This window comes from Amblyomma mixtum, chromosome 10 (assembly GCF_055824585.1).
Source record: "Amblyomma mixtum isolate Tamu chromosome 10, ASM5582458v1, whole genome shotgun sequence".
NCBI lineage: Eukaryota > Metazoa > Arthropoda > Arachnida > Ixodida > Ixodidae > Amblyomma > Amblyomma mixtum.
The window spans coordinates 146671955-146686813 of NC_143021.1; the positions used below are offsets into that span (position 1 = coordinate 146671955).

Genomic DNA, 14859 nt, shown 5'->3' on the forward strand with positions numbered 1-14859 from the left:
TTTTCTACATCGAAAATAAAGCAAGTAGCTGACCACACTAACGACTGCTGGGCTCAACTACTGCTGAACCACTGCCGCCATTGCCACCGCCATCTACTACATAATGCTGCTGTGCTGTCGCATTCACAGCACTATCGAGCGGTGCATTTCATTTCATTCATTTCATTTTCATTTTAATACCTTAAAGACCCACTGGGGGTATTACATAAGGGGTGGGTACAAAACAGTCAATTGAACAAGTGTTATATTGAAAAAAGGTTGGTAACAGCTTCGGCGAATGTGGATGGGCATGAGATGATAGCGATGTCATGGGAGAGGTCGTTCCAGTCTACAGAAACACGGTGAAAAAAAGAAGCGGCGCAGGCAATAGTACGGGCACGTGGGCGAAACACTTGGAAATGATGACGAATGTGGTGGGATATGCCGGCTGGCGGGGCAATGTAGGGAGCGCAGCGCAGCGAACTATGGAAAAATTTATGGTATAGGCAGAGGCTAGAAATACGACGACGAAATGAAAGGGGCGCTAAACTGGATTCCGCTTTTAAAGATGTCACACTGATGTCGTACGAATAGGAGGAAAGAATGAATCTGGCTGCTCTGTTTTGAATTGACTCGAGCGCATTGATAAGGTAAACTTGATGAGGATTCCAAACTGGCGATGCATAATCTAACTTAGACCTGACAAGAGATTTACCGTATATGCTAATAATTTTACCTCTTGCGGGGCGTGGAGTAGATGACGTTTTAAGAATCCGAGTGTTTTATTAGCCGAGGAAATGATGTTAGTAATCTGTGTAGCCCATGATAAGTTGTTACACAGCATGACGCCTAAGTATTTGTATGATGAAATGGACTGCAGGTGAACGTTAGCGACTACATATGAGAAATCAAGCTGGTTACGGCGGCGGTGGAAGAAAAAACGTTTACATTTATGAGGGTTCAGTTCCATTAGCCAACAATCGCACCATTCCTGTATGTGGTTTAGGTCATCTTGAAGGTAAGTTGGGTCGGAGGCCCCGCGCAGGCCTAATCGCACGAATTCTCTTAAGCATTTCGAGGGCTTTCTTTTCCACACGGTAAAATAACATATAAAACACATATCAAAATAAAACGCGAGGTTCAAACCTTTTTTAAAGCTCTGAAATGTAGTTTTAGAGCAACCGTCAGAAACGTATTACCTGGACAGATGTAGTTCGCATTTATTCTGTTCAATTAACCATTTCAAAATATAATTACTCTGAATTGCACTCCTGTAAATAACATGGCTCTTGTAGCGTTAACCTATTACGTTCCGGTGGATATTTAAATCTTAGTTGGAGTCAGCTTGGATGTCTCTTATATAAAACATTTAATAATGAACGGGATGACGAAGTTGCTTTCCAGTGTGATGGAGAATATTGAGACTTCTTTCGACCAGGTATAAACAATACCTGATGGTAAATTTCTGAGTGTATGTCGACACTCGGGGAAATACACAGATACACAGAAGACACAATATTTGAAAATGACAACGCGGATTATGCAGCATGGCTGCTTACAATTTTTAGTCATCAAATTGATTTTAAACGACTGAAAGCATGCTGTAATTCCAGCCTGAAGGAGCAGTTAGTTCGACTCATCTAAGGATGATTAAATTTACGATATATTTGCAGTTTATTTTTTGACGGCTCGCAACAACTCACCCATTAAACTGGGTAACTTGCAATTCCATGGAACAAAGATCCGAAGAAATTGTGTTGAAAGTGATCACAAAAAGATAGCAAAGAAACTGCGATAAATAACAAAGAAAGTACTGCATAATCAAGTTTCTCATCCGATCCCTAGTTCTGTTGCATATTACAACCAAGGAAAATTCCTTAACCTAAATATGAGCATGAACATTGCGATCAAAATTTATAACACTGTTCGGAAAGCATCGCTGCGCCGAGCCTAGCGTCTGCAGGAAATATCTTGCTATCTTTAAAGATTGTTTCTAGACTGATAATAGTGTTTAAAATGCATTTACTTCTGGCTAAGTATTTATATAAGGGAGGGCTTTAAAAATTTCAGCTTTCATTATACTGCCCTCGCTTCTCCGATGTATGATGATTTATTGTTATCATCATCACCATCATCAGCCTGACTACGCCCACTGCAGGGCAAGGGCCTCTCCCATGTCTCTCCAATTAACGCAGTCCTTTGCCAATTGCGGCCACCGGATCACCGCAAACGTCTTAATGTCATCCGCCCACCTGACTTTCTGCCGCCCCCTGCTACGTTCGCCTTCTCTTGGAATGCACTCTGTAACCCTTAAGGACCAGCGGTTATCTTGCCTTCACATTACATGCCCTGCCCAAGCCCACTTCTTCCTCTTGATTTCAACTAGGATATCATTAACGCGCGCTTGTTCTCTCACCCACTCCGCCCTCTTCCGATCTCTTAACGTTACACCTATCATTTTTCTTTCCATAGCTCGCTGCGTTGTCCTTAACTTAAGCTGAACCATCTTTGTTAGCCTCCACGTTTCTGCCCCATAGGTGAGTACCGGTAAGATACACCTGTTGTATACTTTTCTCTTGAGGGATATTGGTAAACTGCCATTCATGATCTGAGATAACCTTCCATATGCGCTCCACCCCATTCTTATTCTTCTAGTTATTTCCCTCTCATGGTCTGGATCAGCTGTCACTACCTGCCCTAAATAGACATATTCTCCTACTACTTCCAGCACCTGGCTACCAACTGCGAACTGCTGTTCCCTTGCTAGGCTGTTGAACATTACTTTGGTTTTCTGCATGTTAATTTTTAGCCCCACCGTTCTGCTCTGCCTTTCCAATTCATTGATCATGCTCAGTTATCGACCTCAATGGCTGTATTTGCAATGAAAGTTTCAGGTGACGGTCTATCTCAGAGAACCGCGTTGAGGGGAACCTCATTTTTTTTGTTCACATAGAGACAAAGAAGTATATGATTGAGATGGCAAAGAGGACGGCTCAAAAGAGGAACATCGGGTCTGCTGCTCTCAACTGGGAGAGGGGAAAAGGAGATAAACGGAGAGCTCTGTGCAGTGCTTGGGAGGTGTGTTAACGAGCCGCCAGCAGTACAGACCACCAACTCAGCTGTGCCACCTAGCGGAATATAAATTTTTTTCAGGAACGTGTTTGCGAGTAATTAACACCGCTTATTCTCTAATTGCTCCTATGATTCACCGACCATGGCACTTTGTCCTCTGCAGCCAACGAAAGATGATCGACCATTGCTTTGCGTGGTGCCTCGATGCAGTGTTTTTCAGGGTCCCGCGTCAGCGGAAAACCAAAAAGGTTATTGACGTCATCTTCATACGTATCTTCAAAGGTCATCTTGCGCTATAAGGTCCGTCTGTCCGGAAGGCATCTCGGATTCCGTCGGATTCGTTATTGCTGATTGAGCTATACAGCCTGTGGAAGAGGCGCATGGTGGATACACACGCGGAACCACTTCGTTCGTCTGTCTCCGTTCAGTGAACAGTGCGCCTTAGTGAGAGGTTTTTATGCTGCGCAGGACTGACCGCCTGAATGGTTGCAGCTTTTTGACGCATGTTTATGTATACCGTAATTTTCATGTGCATGTGGAGTGCAGTGTACAAAGACATGTGAATGCGTGCCTGAATTGCGGAATAGCATGTGTGCAGGCAGGGCAGTTGGTAGCGCAGTGCGATTTATTTCCATGCAATAAAGAAAAAAATTCTGTGGCGCCATAGATTCGGGCACTGCTTTAGAACGCGTAAGATAGCAGCTAAAATCCCATTTTAACCTGGTCACCTTTAATCGCTTCTTTTTTTTGCAGTATTCACACCACAAAGACCATTCATTCCTCATTTCGCTCTGATGCCGAGTTGTTTATTTATATATTCAGAATACCTGGAGCTCCTGAAGGCATTATTGCAGGGGAAAAGAATGCATATTGCTCGCATTAAGGCGATGTCAGAAAATGAAGACAAGAAAAAATGTACTGGCACAGCAATTGAAAACAAAAAAGAATGCACCGAAGAGCAAATTTATGAATAGCAGCCACGAAAACAAATAAAAATGTTGCCTTTCGTGTCTCATTTTGAGATGCGAGCAAAAATCGCTCTTCAAGCCACTGAATAGAAACCAATTGTAGCCGCCGCGGTGGCTCAGCTGTTACGGTGCTCGGCTGCTGTCCCGAAAGACGCGGGTTCGATCCCGGCCGCGGCGGCTAGAATTTCTTTGGAGGAGAAATTCTAGAGGCCCGTGTACTGTGCGTTGTCAGTGCACGTTAAAGAACCCCAGGTGGTCCAAATTTCCGGAGCCCTCCACTACGGCGTCTCTCATAGCCTTAGTCGCTTTGGGACGTTAAACCCCATAAACCAACCATAAACCAAACCAACCGAAACCAATTGTACTCGTGTTTCTTTCATCACTTGAGCATAAAATTACTCCACCCCGCAAGTAATTTACTATTTCCCGTCGCAGTGCGTGTTACTTTGTATACAGGGTGCATTACGAGGAACTTTGGGGCAAAAATCGCCGCTTAAGAAGCTCTTAGACTAGCTTGGAGACAAGACCAGCAGTTGGTGCGCTTTATCGTTGACGGAATAGAAATGCGCGCGTGGGAGAGCCTATATTAGTGATGAAGAAAAAGGAGATGGAGAAGAAGAAGAAGAAGCAAGAAGGCTGCCATGGGTCACGTCCTGCGGAAGAGCGACCCTCGGACCGGCATGACCGATCACGAGAAGAAGCTAGTGCGTCGCAGTTGGCACAAGTTCTGCCAGCAGAACCCGGACTACGGCGTACTCATCTTCGTCGGCATGTTCACCCAGTACCCGGACTACCTGGAGCTCTTCCCTAGGTTCAGGGGCAGGGACCTGCGGGCGCTCGAAGGGGACCCCAAGTTTCGGGCGCACGCGTGCGCCGTAGGTCACCAGCTATCGGCCCTCGTCGAATGCATGGAGGAGCCCGAAGTGCTGGCCGAGCTGATCCGCAAGAACGCTGTTAACCACCTGGCCAGGCGAGGTGTGGAGCCCGTGCACTTCGAGGGGCTCTTGGCGGTCACGCTGGAGCAGATGATGTCCCACGTTGGTCCGCTCATGACGCCAGCAACCGTCAGGGCCTGGAAGAAGCTCTTCAAGGTCTGTTTTCGTTTATAAGCCTTACGCCACCTCAGGCAGATACTGATCATGAAGTTGGAGGAATGGGACAAATTGTTTAACCGCATTAGCTTCTCATAATAGTCGGAGGAAGATGACGCTCACGTTTAGTGACGATTTCTAAAATTTCGCTGCTATCGCTTATATGTGGCTAGCTCAAGACAGAAGTCTGTCCACTTCCGTAAATAAAGGCATTTATATTGCATTGAGCAATGTGCCTTCTTGGCTGTGCATTGCGTTTTTATTTTACAAGCAATACTGCGCCAGGTTTCGAGTCGACGCGTAGCTCCAGGCGGTGGCCACGGTTGACCTTTAGCCGCAGCGAGGTCAAAGAGATGGAGCGCCGTAGCCATAGCAACCGCTCCAGCGTTGCGGTGTGAAGGGAAGGGAAGTGTGTCCAGGGCTGTAAATGATGCTCACGGCGGTGAATATATCGGGAATATAGCCTCTTAGCGAAGGTGATGCACGCAGCCTGTGAGTCTGTGATTATTGTGCGCGTCGGACTAGCGTGGTGTTCGTCATGTATGGCCATGTGGTGTATGGAAGGGAATGCTGCCGCTATAGTGGTCGCATCAGCCTCGTGCTTGATCTCATCGTCCGAACTGAGACCGTAATGTGAATCAGCCCTTGGCATTTGTAACCGCTAGTCCCATAGCGTCTGTGCCGAACGGTTATTTCCCCGCATCGATATATAGGACGTTTTGGTCAGGGGTGCCCTGACTCTGCAGTCTTAGGCGGGCATGACCTCGGGGTGCCTGTTCTGCGGTACTGAAGCGACTTTAATCTTTGCTGCGAGTTTGGTCGGGAGGGGGTGGTGCCTGTGCTGCAATGTAGTGGTCGGGTCCGCGTAGCCTAGCCGGCGCAGAACGATCCTGCCTATACTAGTATCTCGAAGAGGCGTGCGTTCGCTGGTCTTTCGGCATCCACCAGCTCTTCTAGCGTGTTCTGTCGGCCCAGCTGGAGCAGGCGGTGCGTAGAGATGTACAGGTGCGACCAGAATAATACGGAGCACAGGAAGGGTCGCGGAGCAGCGGAAACGTGCTTATGCGCGCTGCCTAGCAGTGACGACAGAAACTATCTTAAACAGGACGCGGCGAGATGGCGCGGGTAGCACGGACCCACTTTTGCCGCAGGCCTATCAACATCACAGCATATAGCATGCAGTCCCTTGCTCTATGATCGAGACGGTGGTATCTGTTCTGCAATGTAGTGGTCGGGTCCGCGTAGCCTAGCCGGCGCAGAACGGTCCTGCCTATACTAGTATCTCGAAGTATAGGGCAGTTTGAGTTCGTGAGGTCCTCACGTAGTGCTCTGCCTAAATAGTGACTCTAGCTATGCGTTGGTGTAGCTTGCGATTGTGTCGTTTCTTCCACCACCTTCGACAAAGCCCTATTCGAACCTCCCAGATATTGAGGAGGTGTGTGTCGATCAGAGGGGCCTTTTCTGTGGCCTTCCCTACAGAGGTGACCCTCTTCATGTCCGCCTGCGGCTCTCCCACCCATTCAGCCAGGGAGAGTCATCCGCCGTCCTTCGGAGCTAACCTGCGCTTTCGGAAGGCATCACAGTCCCTGAGGTGCAACTTGCGGTCAGACGCGCGGCCCACTCTCACTTGCGTCGCCGCCTCAAGGATAGAATGGCCGCTGCCCAGATTCTCTTCCAGGTTGGCCGATGTGCACGACTGCTGCGTTCGAACTAGCTTCATGTTAGGGCTGGTGTCCCGGTTCACACTGTCGCCCAGACGGGTGAATGGTCGCGTCCAGTCAGAAGAGTCAGCTGGGTGCGGGCGATGGCCCGGGCCGCCTGACGGCCGTTAGGATTTTCGCTCATGCAGCCCCACGAAGGATGCGATGCGTTGAAGTCACTCATAATTAGAAATAAGTTCTGACGCTGCTTGGCGAGCTTGAGGGCGTCGTGAAAGAGCTCTATAAACACGTCCAATTTGCCCTTTTTGGAGGACTGTAGGTATTCAATACGAAGATGCTTGCCTGGACTCGTTCACCAGGCAGTAGCTGGGGCTCGATGTGGGAGATGTACGGGAGTTGTGCCATTGTGCGGTCAAACTTGGTCATAGCCTTGGTGACTTGAATGGCCATGCGTAGTGTCGAGTATCCTGTGAGTGTTGGTGTGCAGTTTGTTTCTTGGACGGCGGTCAAGTCAGGTTTGCGTCTGCAAGTGTTTAAGAATGGCTGCTCGCCGCCCCTCTTGCATCGGAAGCCTCTGCAATTCCACTGTGGCGGATGCATAGTAGTAGCCACGGATGCATAGTAGTAACACGGGCTATTTTCTCCTTTAAAATAGGGCATGTTCTGCCGCCGGCGGGATGGTTCAGAATTCGTCCGGCTTGATGGCATGCGGCGCCACAAGCGTCGGATTGCTGCGCGCGCACGCTACAGGTTGTGATGCGATGGGTACCAGCACAGTGCGTGCAAACTGCGTTCGGAGAGTAGCCCACCTGTGGGCAGCGGCTCAATATGTGTCCGTACTCAGAGCAGTGTGTACAAAGGGGAGCGTGCAAGTCCTCAGTGACTCCGATTAAGGTCCAGCCGGTAATGACACATCTGGCTGCCATCAGGCTGCGAAATGCATCAAGGTCCACTCTATGTGTCGCCTCTCTCTTTATACTAAACGCAGGTGGCAGGGTCCCGCTGCAGGAATGGATTTCGGCGGTTTAGGGTAGGAATTAGCTCTCCTGTGTGAAGGTCCGCGTCCATGCCGGCAAGATTCACGTGAGGGTACTACGATGAGGGACCCAAACAGTTATCGAGGCGCTAGCCACTTCGAAGCCGTTGATCGCCTTCTTAATGTGGTCAAAAAGGATTTGCCACCACCTAAGACAAGACATTTCCCTGCCCACTGATTATTTTTGTGTCGCTATCCAAGGCGGAGCTTTAAGCTGAGTAATGCATTCGGTTTGGCCTCGTTCTTTTTTGCTACAGGAAAATTCAGGGGGGCACTTTGTTCACCTAAAGTGCGGTGAGGCGAAAGCCTCAAGCGCAGTGTTGCTGCTTGTGTCACTGATGTGTTGTTAAGATGTTAAGCTTCGCCTCTAAGAGTGAAACGCGACAGCGTCTTGCAGCTCTGTCAGGGAGTCCATAGAACGCCATCGCCCGTTCGGTTCTACGCCTTGCTCGTCGGTAAATTGGATTTTGAGGAAAGGAAATGTACCTGTCTCGCATACCATGGTGGACACCTGAAACTCGCCGTAAGGGAAGGGAGGAAGATGTGAGTGAACGAAGATACCGTATTCACTAGACGCGCCTTTGGTCGTTCCAAACCATCGGGCTGGCATGGCGTAGTGGTTAGCATGCTCGTCTCGCACTCCAGAGACCGGGGTTCGATTCCCGAACTCGACCAATTTCTTACTCGGTTTTAATTGTTTATCTGGCGTGACTAGAAAGGTTAATTTGGCTAATTGAGTAATTAAGCAATTAACTAAACTGATTTCCGCTTACTTGGAGCATCACTATACGATCCCTTTAATTGGGTTGCACGGTTACTAGCCAAAGTACAATTGGCCCCGTTTGAACTTCGCGCTCTGTGACGTCATGACCGTTCCGACCAATTGAATAGCGTGACATTTCTGTCGACAACCGCTGCTTACAACGATGAGGCATTAAAGAGAGAGAGAGAGAGAAAAGGACGGAAAGGCAGGGAGGTTAACCAGGCGATGCCCAGTTGGCTACCCTACACTTGGGGAGGGGAACAAAGGGGAAAAAAGGAAAAAGAGCGGCAAAGAAATGAGTCTGTCAAGTGTCCATCGACCACTATGTCACAGGGACAGAGGGCGCGCACAGAAAACTTAGATTATATGCGGGAATGCAACCCCGAGTCCCTTAGGAAATTCAGGAGCGCAAGTTCTGCTTGCGCTGTGGTCGTTCCTGCGCGACAGACTCAAATTCACCAACAAATTTCGCATCGGACTACCTCTACTGGAGCAGAGTTGGTCACAATTCTTGCGGCGGTACAGGATATCTCGCAACAATCACCTCAAAAATGGGCTGTTTTCTGTGATTCAAAAGCTGCCCTACAATGTCTTCAATCTGCCTTGAGACATGCGACCATGAGCAACTTATAGCGGAGATACGATATCTGCATCACCAGGCAATCGAACAAGACCATGAAATCATCTTCCAGTGGGTACCAGGCCATAGCGGCATTGTTGGTAACGCCTTAGCTGACGATGCTGCTCGATCGGCTCAGGAGACAACCAACACTGTCCGCATACCACTGACAAGAGCTGACGCAGCAAGGCACCTTCAACTGCTCGCCCGAAACCTGACTGTAACGTCGTGGTCTGCCCCTGGAGGTTGGATACCCCGCTCGATTCACTTCAACCTCATGCTCCAACATCATATACCATTCGGCCTCCCCCGCAGTGATACTACGCTGTTGTGCCGCCTGTGGCTGGGAGTGGCGTTCACAAACGCCTATTCCCATCTCATCTCAATGGCTGACTCTCCTGCGTGTGGCCAGTGTGGTTGTGACGAGACGATCAGCCACCTCCTCTGTGACTGCCCTCGTTTTCAGCGAGAGCGCGGTTGCCTAGTCGCTTCTCTGCTCCGCTTGGACTCGCGTCCTTTAACAGAGGCATTAAAGGCTTCCGCCTTAATAACTGGGCCTTCCTCAGAAACGTCTGTAACCCCGCACCGGGTGCGGCGTAGAGTGATTACTCCGATGCCCTCAGCTTCAGGATCGATATTAGCCTTTAGAATGGTGCCCACCTCATGACCTGCAGTGTCCGAAGAATGGGTAGATTCCAAAAATATACATGGTCCGAGATGGGGATTGCAGAGGAAACAGTATAAAGAGAGTCAGCCGGGCGAGTAGACAGGCTCTGTGGGACACAGCTGGCGGCATCCGAAAGATCTTCAGTAGGCAGCACCCTCACCGCGGCCGCGAAGGACCGGGGAGTCACTGTCATACCTATGGGCGGCCCGCAAGTTCTCTACAGCCTCATTGATCCGCATTCTCTGCTCGGCAACCTTGGTTTTACGTGCTTCCAGCTCGCGGTCTCGTGTACGCAGAGTGGCGGAAAGGATATGTGAATGCCCACGTTCACCAACCGCAGCAGCGAAGAACCTGAGGACTCTCAGTAAACGTGGAGGCCAGAACTGTCCACCGGGAGTAGCCTCATTGTCAGGGGCCCAGCGGCCTGACGGCCGCCGAGGCACGATACACAAGCTGGCAGTACAAAGTCGCTGTGGCCGCGCCTGGGTGAGCTTCGCGGACGGTCCTCGCTCAGGCACAAAGACCGCCCAAGACGAATAAAGAGCTTACCGCAGCAAATAGTCAGTCACAGCCAGAACCGAAACAGGTCACCTGCCACTTAAACTGAGGACACGCCAGTGAGCTGTAGAAAGAGAAATGATTGGTCTAACGCTAAGAGAGAGGAATAGAGCAGACTGGGCCAGGTGACAAACGCGTCTGACAACCTTTTCGAAATCAAGAGGAAAGAATTGGATTGGGCCGGGCATGTTTTCGAAGTGCAAGATAACCGATGACTTTTTTGTTTTTGTTTCTTTTTTTTTGGGGGGGGGGGGGTAACGCATGGATTCGAAGAGAAAGCAAACGTAGTAGGGGCGGCTGAAAATTATGTGAGTGCATGAGATTAAGGAGTTTGTGGAGCTAAAGTGGCCGCGGCTGGCGCAGGGCAGGGTTAATTGGTGGGATATAGGAAAGGTTCTGGCCCTCCAGCAAGTGGTGGTGGCTTTGAATATGATGAAAGAGTTTGAAAGAGGTTGCCTTAGTTCATTTTGTGCAGCGCCGTACACAATATGCGGAGGTCATCGCCTCCGATCTCCTGGGTGCCTTGTTGTCCACTTCTCTTCTGCCTTCAACTATATAAGCTTTTGTAATAAGGGAGTAATTACTCATTGACGTCCACCCGAGCGCAGCCATACGGCCACAAAGGAAAGCTATACAGCTTTCACAGAAACTTCGTAGTTAAAGAAAAATTCGTCCTGGTCCGGGGTTCGAACCCGGGACCACCGCCACACCGGAGCAGTCGCTCTACCAATTGAGCTAACCGGGACGGCAAGCTTATGGTAGGGCGAGAGCGAATTGATCTATAACTCGAAGTGGGAACAGTGTTGACCAACTTTTTTTAGGGGAATCCCCCAAGGTGGAGTAGATTTGTAATAAGGGAGTAATTACTCATTGACGTCCACCCGAGCGCAGCCATACGGCCACAAAGGAAAGCTATACTTCGAGTTATAGATCAATTCGCTCTCGCCCTACCATAAGCTTGCCGTCCCGGTTAGCTCAATTGGTAGAGCGACTGTTTCGGTGTGGCGGTGGTACCGGGTTCGAACCCCGGACCAGGACGAATTTTTCTTTAACTACGAAGTTTCTGTGAAAGCTCTATATAGCTTTCCTTTGTGGCCGTATGGCTGCGCTCGGGTGGACGTCAATGAGTAATTACTCCCTTATTACAAATCTACTCCACCTTGGGGGATTCTCCTAAAAAAAGTTGGTCAACACTGTTCCCACTTCGAGTTATAGATCAATTCGCTCTCGCCCTACCATAAGCTTGCCGTCCCGGTTAGCTCAATTGGTAGAGCGACTGCTCCGGTGTGGCGGTGGTCCCGGGTTCGAACCCCGGACCAGGACGAATTTTTCTTTAACTACGAAGTTTCTGTGAAAGCTGTATAGCTTTCCTTTGTGGCCGTATGGCTGCGCTCGGGTGGACGTCAATGAGTAATTACTCCCTTATTACAAATCTACTCCACCTTGGGGGATTCCCCTAAAAAAAGTTGGTCAACACTGTTCCCACTTCGAGTTATAGATCAATTCGCTCTCGCCCTACCATAAGCTTGCCGTCCCGGTTAGCTCAATTGGTAGAGCGACTGCTCCGGTGTGGCGGTGGTCCCGGGTTCGAACCCCGGACCAGGACGAATTTTTCTTTAACTACGAAGTTTCTGTGAAAGCTGTATAGCTTTCCTTTGTGGCCGTATGGCTGCGCTCGGGTGGACGTCAATGAGTAATTACTCCCTTATTACAAATCTACTCCACCTTGGGGGACTCCCCTAAAAAAAGTTGGTTATATAAGCTTTTACATAAAAAAATTGTTTATCCCGGTAATTTTCTGTTCATAAATAGTAGAAACTAAAACAAAGATAAGAAGCACTTTGATGTCTTGGCGATTTTCACGAAATCGCAGAAATACAGTGGCGGAGCCGTGAACTAGTCTATATACCAACCACAAGTTCAGAAAATGGAAGGGGCCTCCGCTGTTGCCGGAGCCAGTGGGGGATATCTTTTGCGCTGCCATCTGCTACTTTGCGTTGTTCACTGACGGCGCAGAGCAGTCTCTCTGTTTCGTATTACTTTGCATTGCCGCCGGTGATGGTGCGGCTACAGCTCTGGCGCAGCGGCGCTCCGCGGGGCGTCTTAATTCTGGTGGCCGCCGCATGCTGACGCTGCCATAAGAATGAGATGCACTGCGCTGCCACGCCAGCTGATCAATCCGGGATTTTTCTCCTCAGGATTTTTGGCACCGCTCGAAATTACGACGCGGCCTTTGATGCTTAATATGAGTAGAAAAATACGCATAAAGGCGCCTCTTTTTTCTGTGAAACTAAACCTACAGTAAAGTGTAATAATTCCTACGTTGTTTTTCTGCCCAGCAGCAAGATAAAAAGACAATCGCAATCCTCACGTAAATTCCTACAGCTAAATTAAACAAATTGCTGGTAGTTTAGCTCCGGTTAAATCTAGTGTGCAGGCGATAGCTTCATACACATGCTTACACGCGCTCGCCGATTGAGAAATTCCAGAGGCCCGTGTACTGCGCGATGTCAGTGCACGTTAAAGAACCCCAGGTGGCTGAAATTTCCGGAGCCCTTCACTACGGCGTCTCTCATAGCCTGAGTCGCTTTGGGAAGTTAAAACCCATAAACCAACCAATCAGTTTCCGCCGTCTGACCCGAAGAAGGCATGGCTTCGCTCGCGGCTTGTCGCCGTGGTACCTCCGCTTCTTAACAGCGTCGTTTGGCGAGCCGTTCCTGTCGTTGTTTCGGCGTGTCGGTCGCGCGCTTGGCATTACTGGCTTCTTCGGGTCGTTGTCGACTTGCCTTATACCATGCCACAACTTCGGGATTTGTCTACGTTGCTTCCCGCAGTCGCCGTTGATGTCGGTCGCAGTATACATGCGCACTTTCCACTTCTTCACCCATCGTTCATCTGAAGAACAAGAGCTTCGCACACTCTGTTTATGAAGTGGCCGAGCAATGACGCACATCTCGAGCGCGACATGCGCGACGCGCGACGCGCGCAGCGAGACGAGGTGGCGAGTCGGCGCCGGCCGGGGCTCAGCGGAAAAGCCGCCGGTGTGATGTCACGCGCGACGCACCTGTTGCACGGCGCATGCTGAAGAAGCCGCTTTGGTCATCTTGGCTCTACATGGCGTAGTGAAGCTATCGGTTGAAACTATAGTGCTTCAAGTTTTGCCATTTACCCCTTATACAAAAGTTTTTGTCGTCGATGTCGGCGATCTTAATTTTTCCCCAAGGCCTGCGTCAACCATCTACCTGTCCGCTTTCACGCTAGCCGTTTCCAAACACCAGGCAGAACTCTATTTCCTGTTTAAATTTTCAGTCGAGCTGTTCTACCTAGGCATACCCCAGTAGCAGTCCTCCGTAAAGCCACCGAGTTAGATGTATTCAGCCACCCTCTCTTAGTCTTAAAGACATCAATGTTTACACTGTGTAAGCGAATGGTGGCTTCCTTTATAAGGAAACGGTGACGTTAACTGCAGTCTGGCACGCTTCTAAGCCGTAGACCAATTAAATTCAGTTGGTAGGTGTAATTTGAACGCAGCTAAGGTGGCAAAGACCAAACAATTGCGTTCTTGTCTGTTTTACACCCTCGAGTCGTATTAACTAGCAGAAGCTAGAACCGCCTCATTTGTTGCATGAATTTACGGGACGTCTAAAACTAAAATGAAATCATTTTTTGTAGCATGTGCGAAGCTAAGGTGGAACCTTGCAATTCATTCAAGTTCAGTTTTCTGCTTTTTTTTTCAGACAATGAACGTAATAACGAGGAACGTGTACGACGAGGTGGCCATATTTTCGGCGTCCAGCCAGAACTCGTCGTCCGATAGCCAAGAGATATCCATCGAGCCAGCCGGTAACGGAACTGTGCCACCGAAGACACCACCTACGGCGGAGGCTTCCAGTGGCGTGCCGATACCCGTCTCTGACTTAAGCACCATTAGCGGGAACAGCGCTTCAGACAAGGGCGGTCAGGCGGTGCGCCGAGATTCGTCTCGGCAAGAGCGCGCAAAGCCGACTGCACCGCAATCCACCATCCGCCACTGAAATCGTTGACCCGCCTTGTTATGGACATAACTGCCAAGATTTTTTTTTTCCTGGCAAAGCGCGTGTGCGCTATGATGCTTCAAGGGAGAAGCTGTGAAACATCATTGGAAGGAGCGCTTCGCTCAGACTTTTATAGGCTTCTGCCTGCAACGTCTATTTTAGTATGGAAGAAAACAAATGCTGTTTGCTCCAGCGACAACTGTGTTTTTGCAGGGTACGGAAGGAGGGTAACCATTGTACAGTACAGATCATTGTTAAAGGGAACATGCGATCACATAGCCTCCGCGCTTCACGGAGCCCTGCCTAGATGCGGCGAGAACAGGCGGCATGAAGCTCATGCGCGGAAAGACCAGCCGCCATGCTTACCGCGCATGCGTCTTGTGCCGACAACTGCCACAAATTCTCGGCGGC

The 14859-nt window shown here is 49.5% G+C and overlaps 1 protein-coding gene across 1 annotated transcript; it reads left to right on the plus strand.

Moving 5' to 3' along the window:
• Window positions 1–4660: 4660 nt before the first annotated feature.
• LOC149327234 (cytoglobin-1-like) lies at window positions 4661–14448 on the plus strand. Its single transcript, XM_089564820.1, has 2 exons — window positions 4661–5110; window positions 14152–14448. The coding sequence occupies exons 1-2, from the start codon at window positions 4661–4663 to the stop codon at window positions 14446–14448; spliced, it is 747 nt and encodes a 248-aa protein (XP_089420946.1).
• Window positions 14449–14859: the final 411 nt, after the last annotated feature.

What these genes read in the sequence shown, in the direction of transcription:
- LOC149327234 (XM_089564820.1), top strand. Translation starts at nt 4,661, where the DNA reads ATGGGTCACGTCCTGCGGAAGAGCGACCCTCGGACCGGCATGACCGAT. An exon ending in CCTGGAAGAAGCTCTTCAAG is followed by an intron (nt 5,111 to 14,151) that starts GTCTGTTTTCGT and finishes TTTTTTTTTCAG; the next exon opens with ACAATGAACGTAATAACGAG.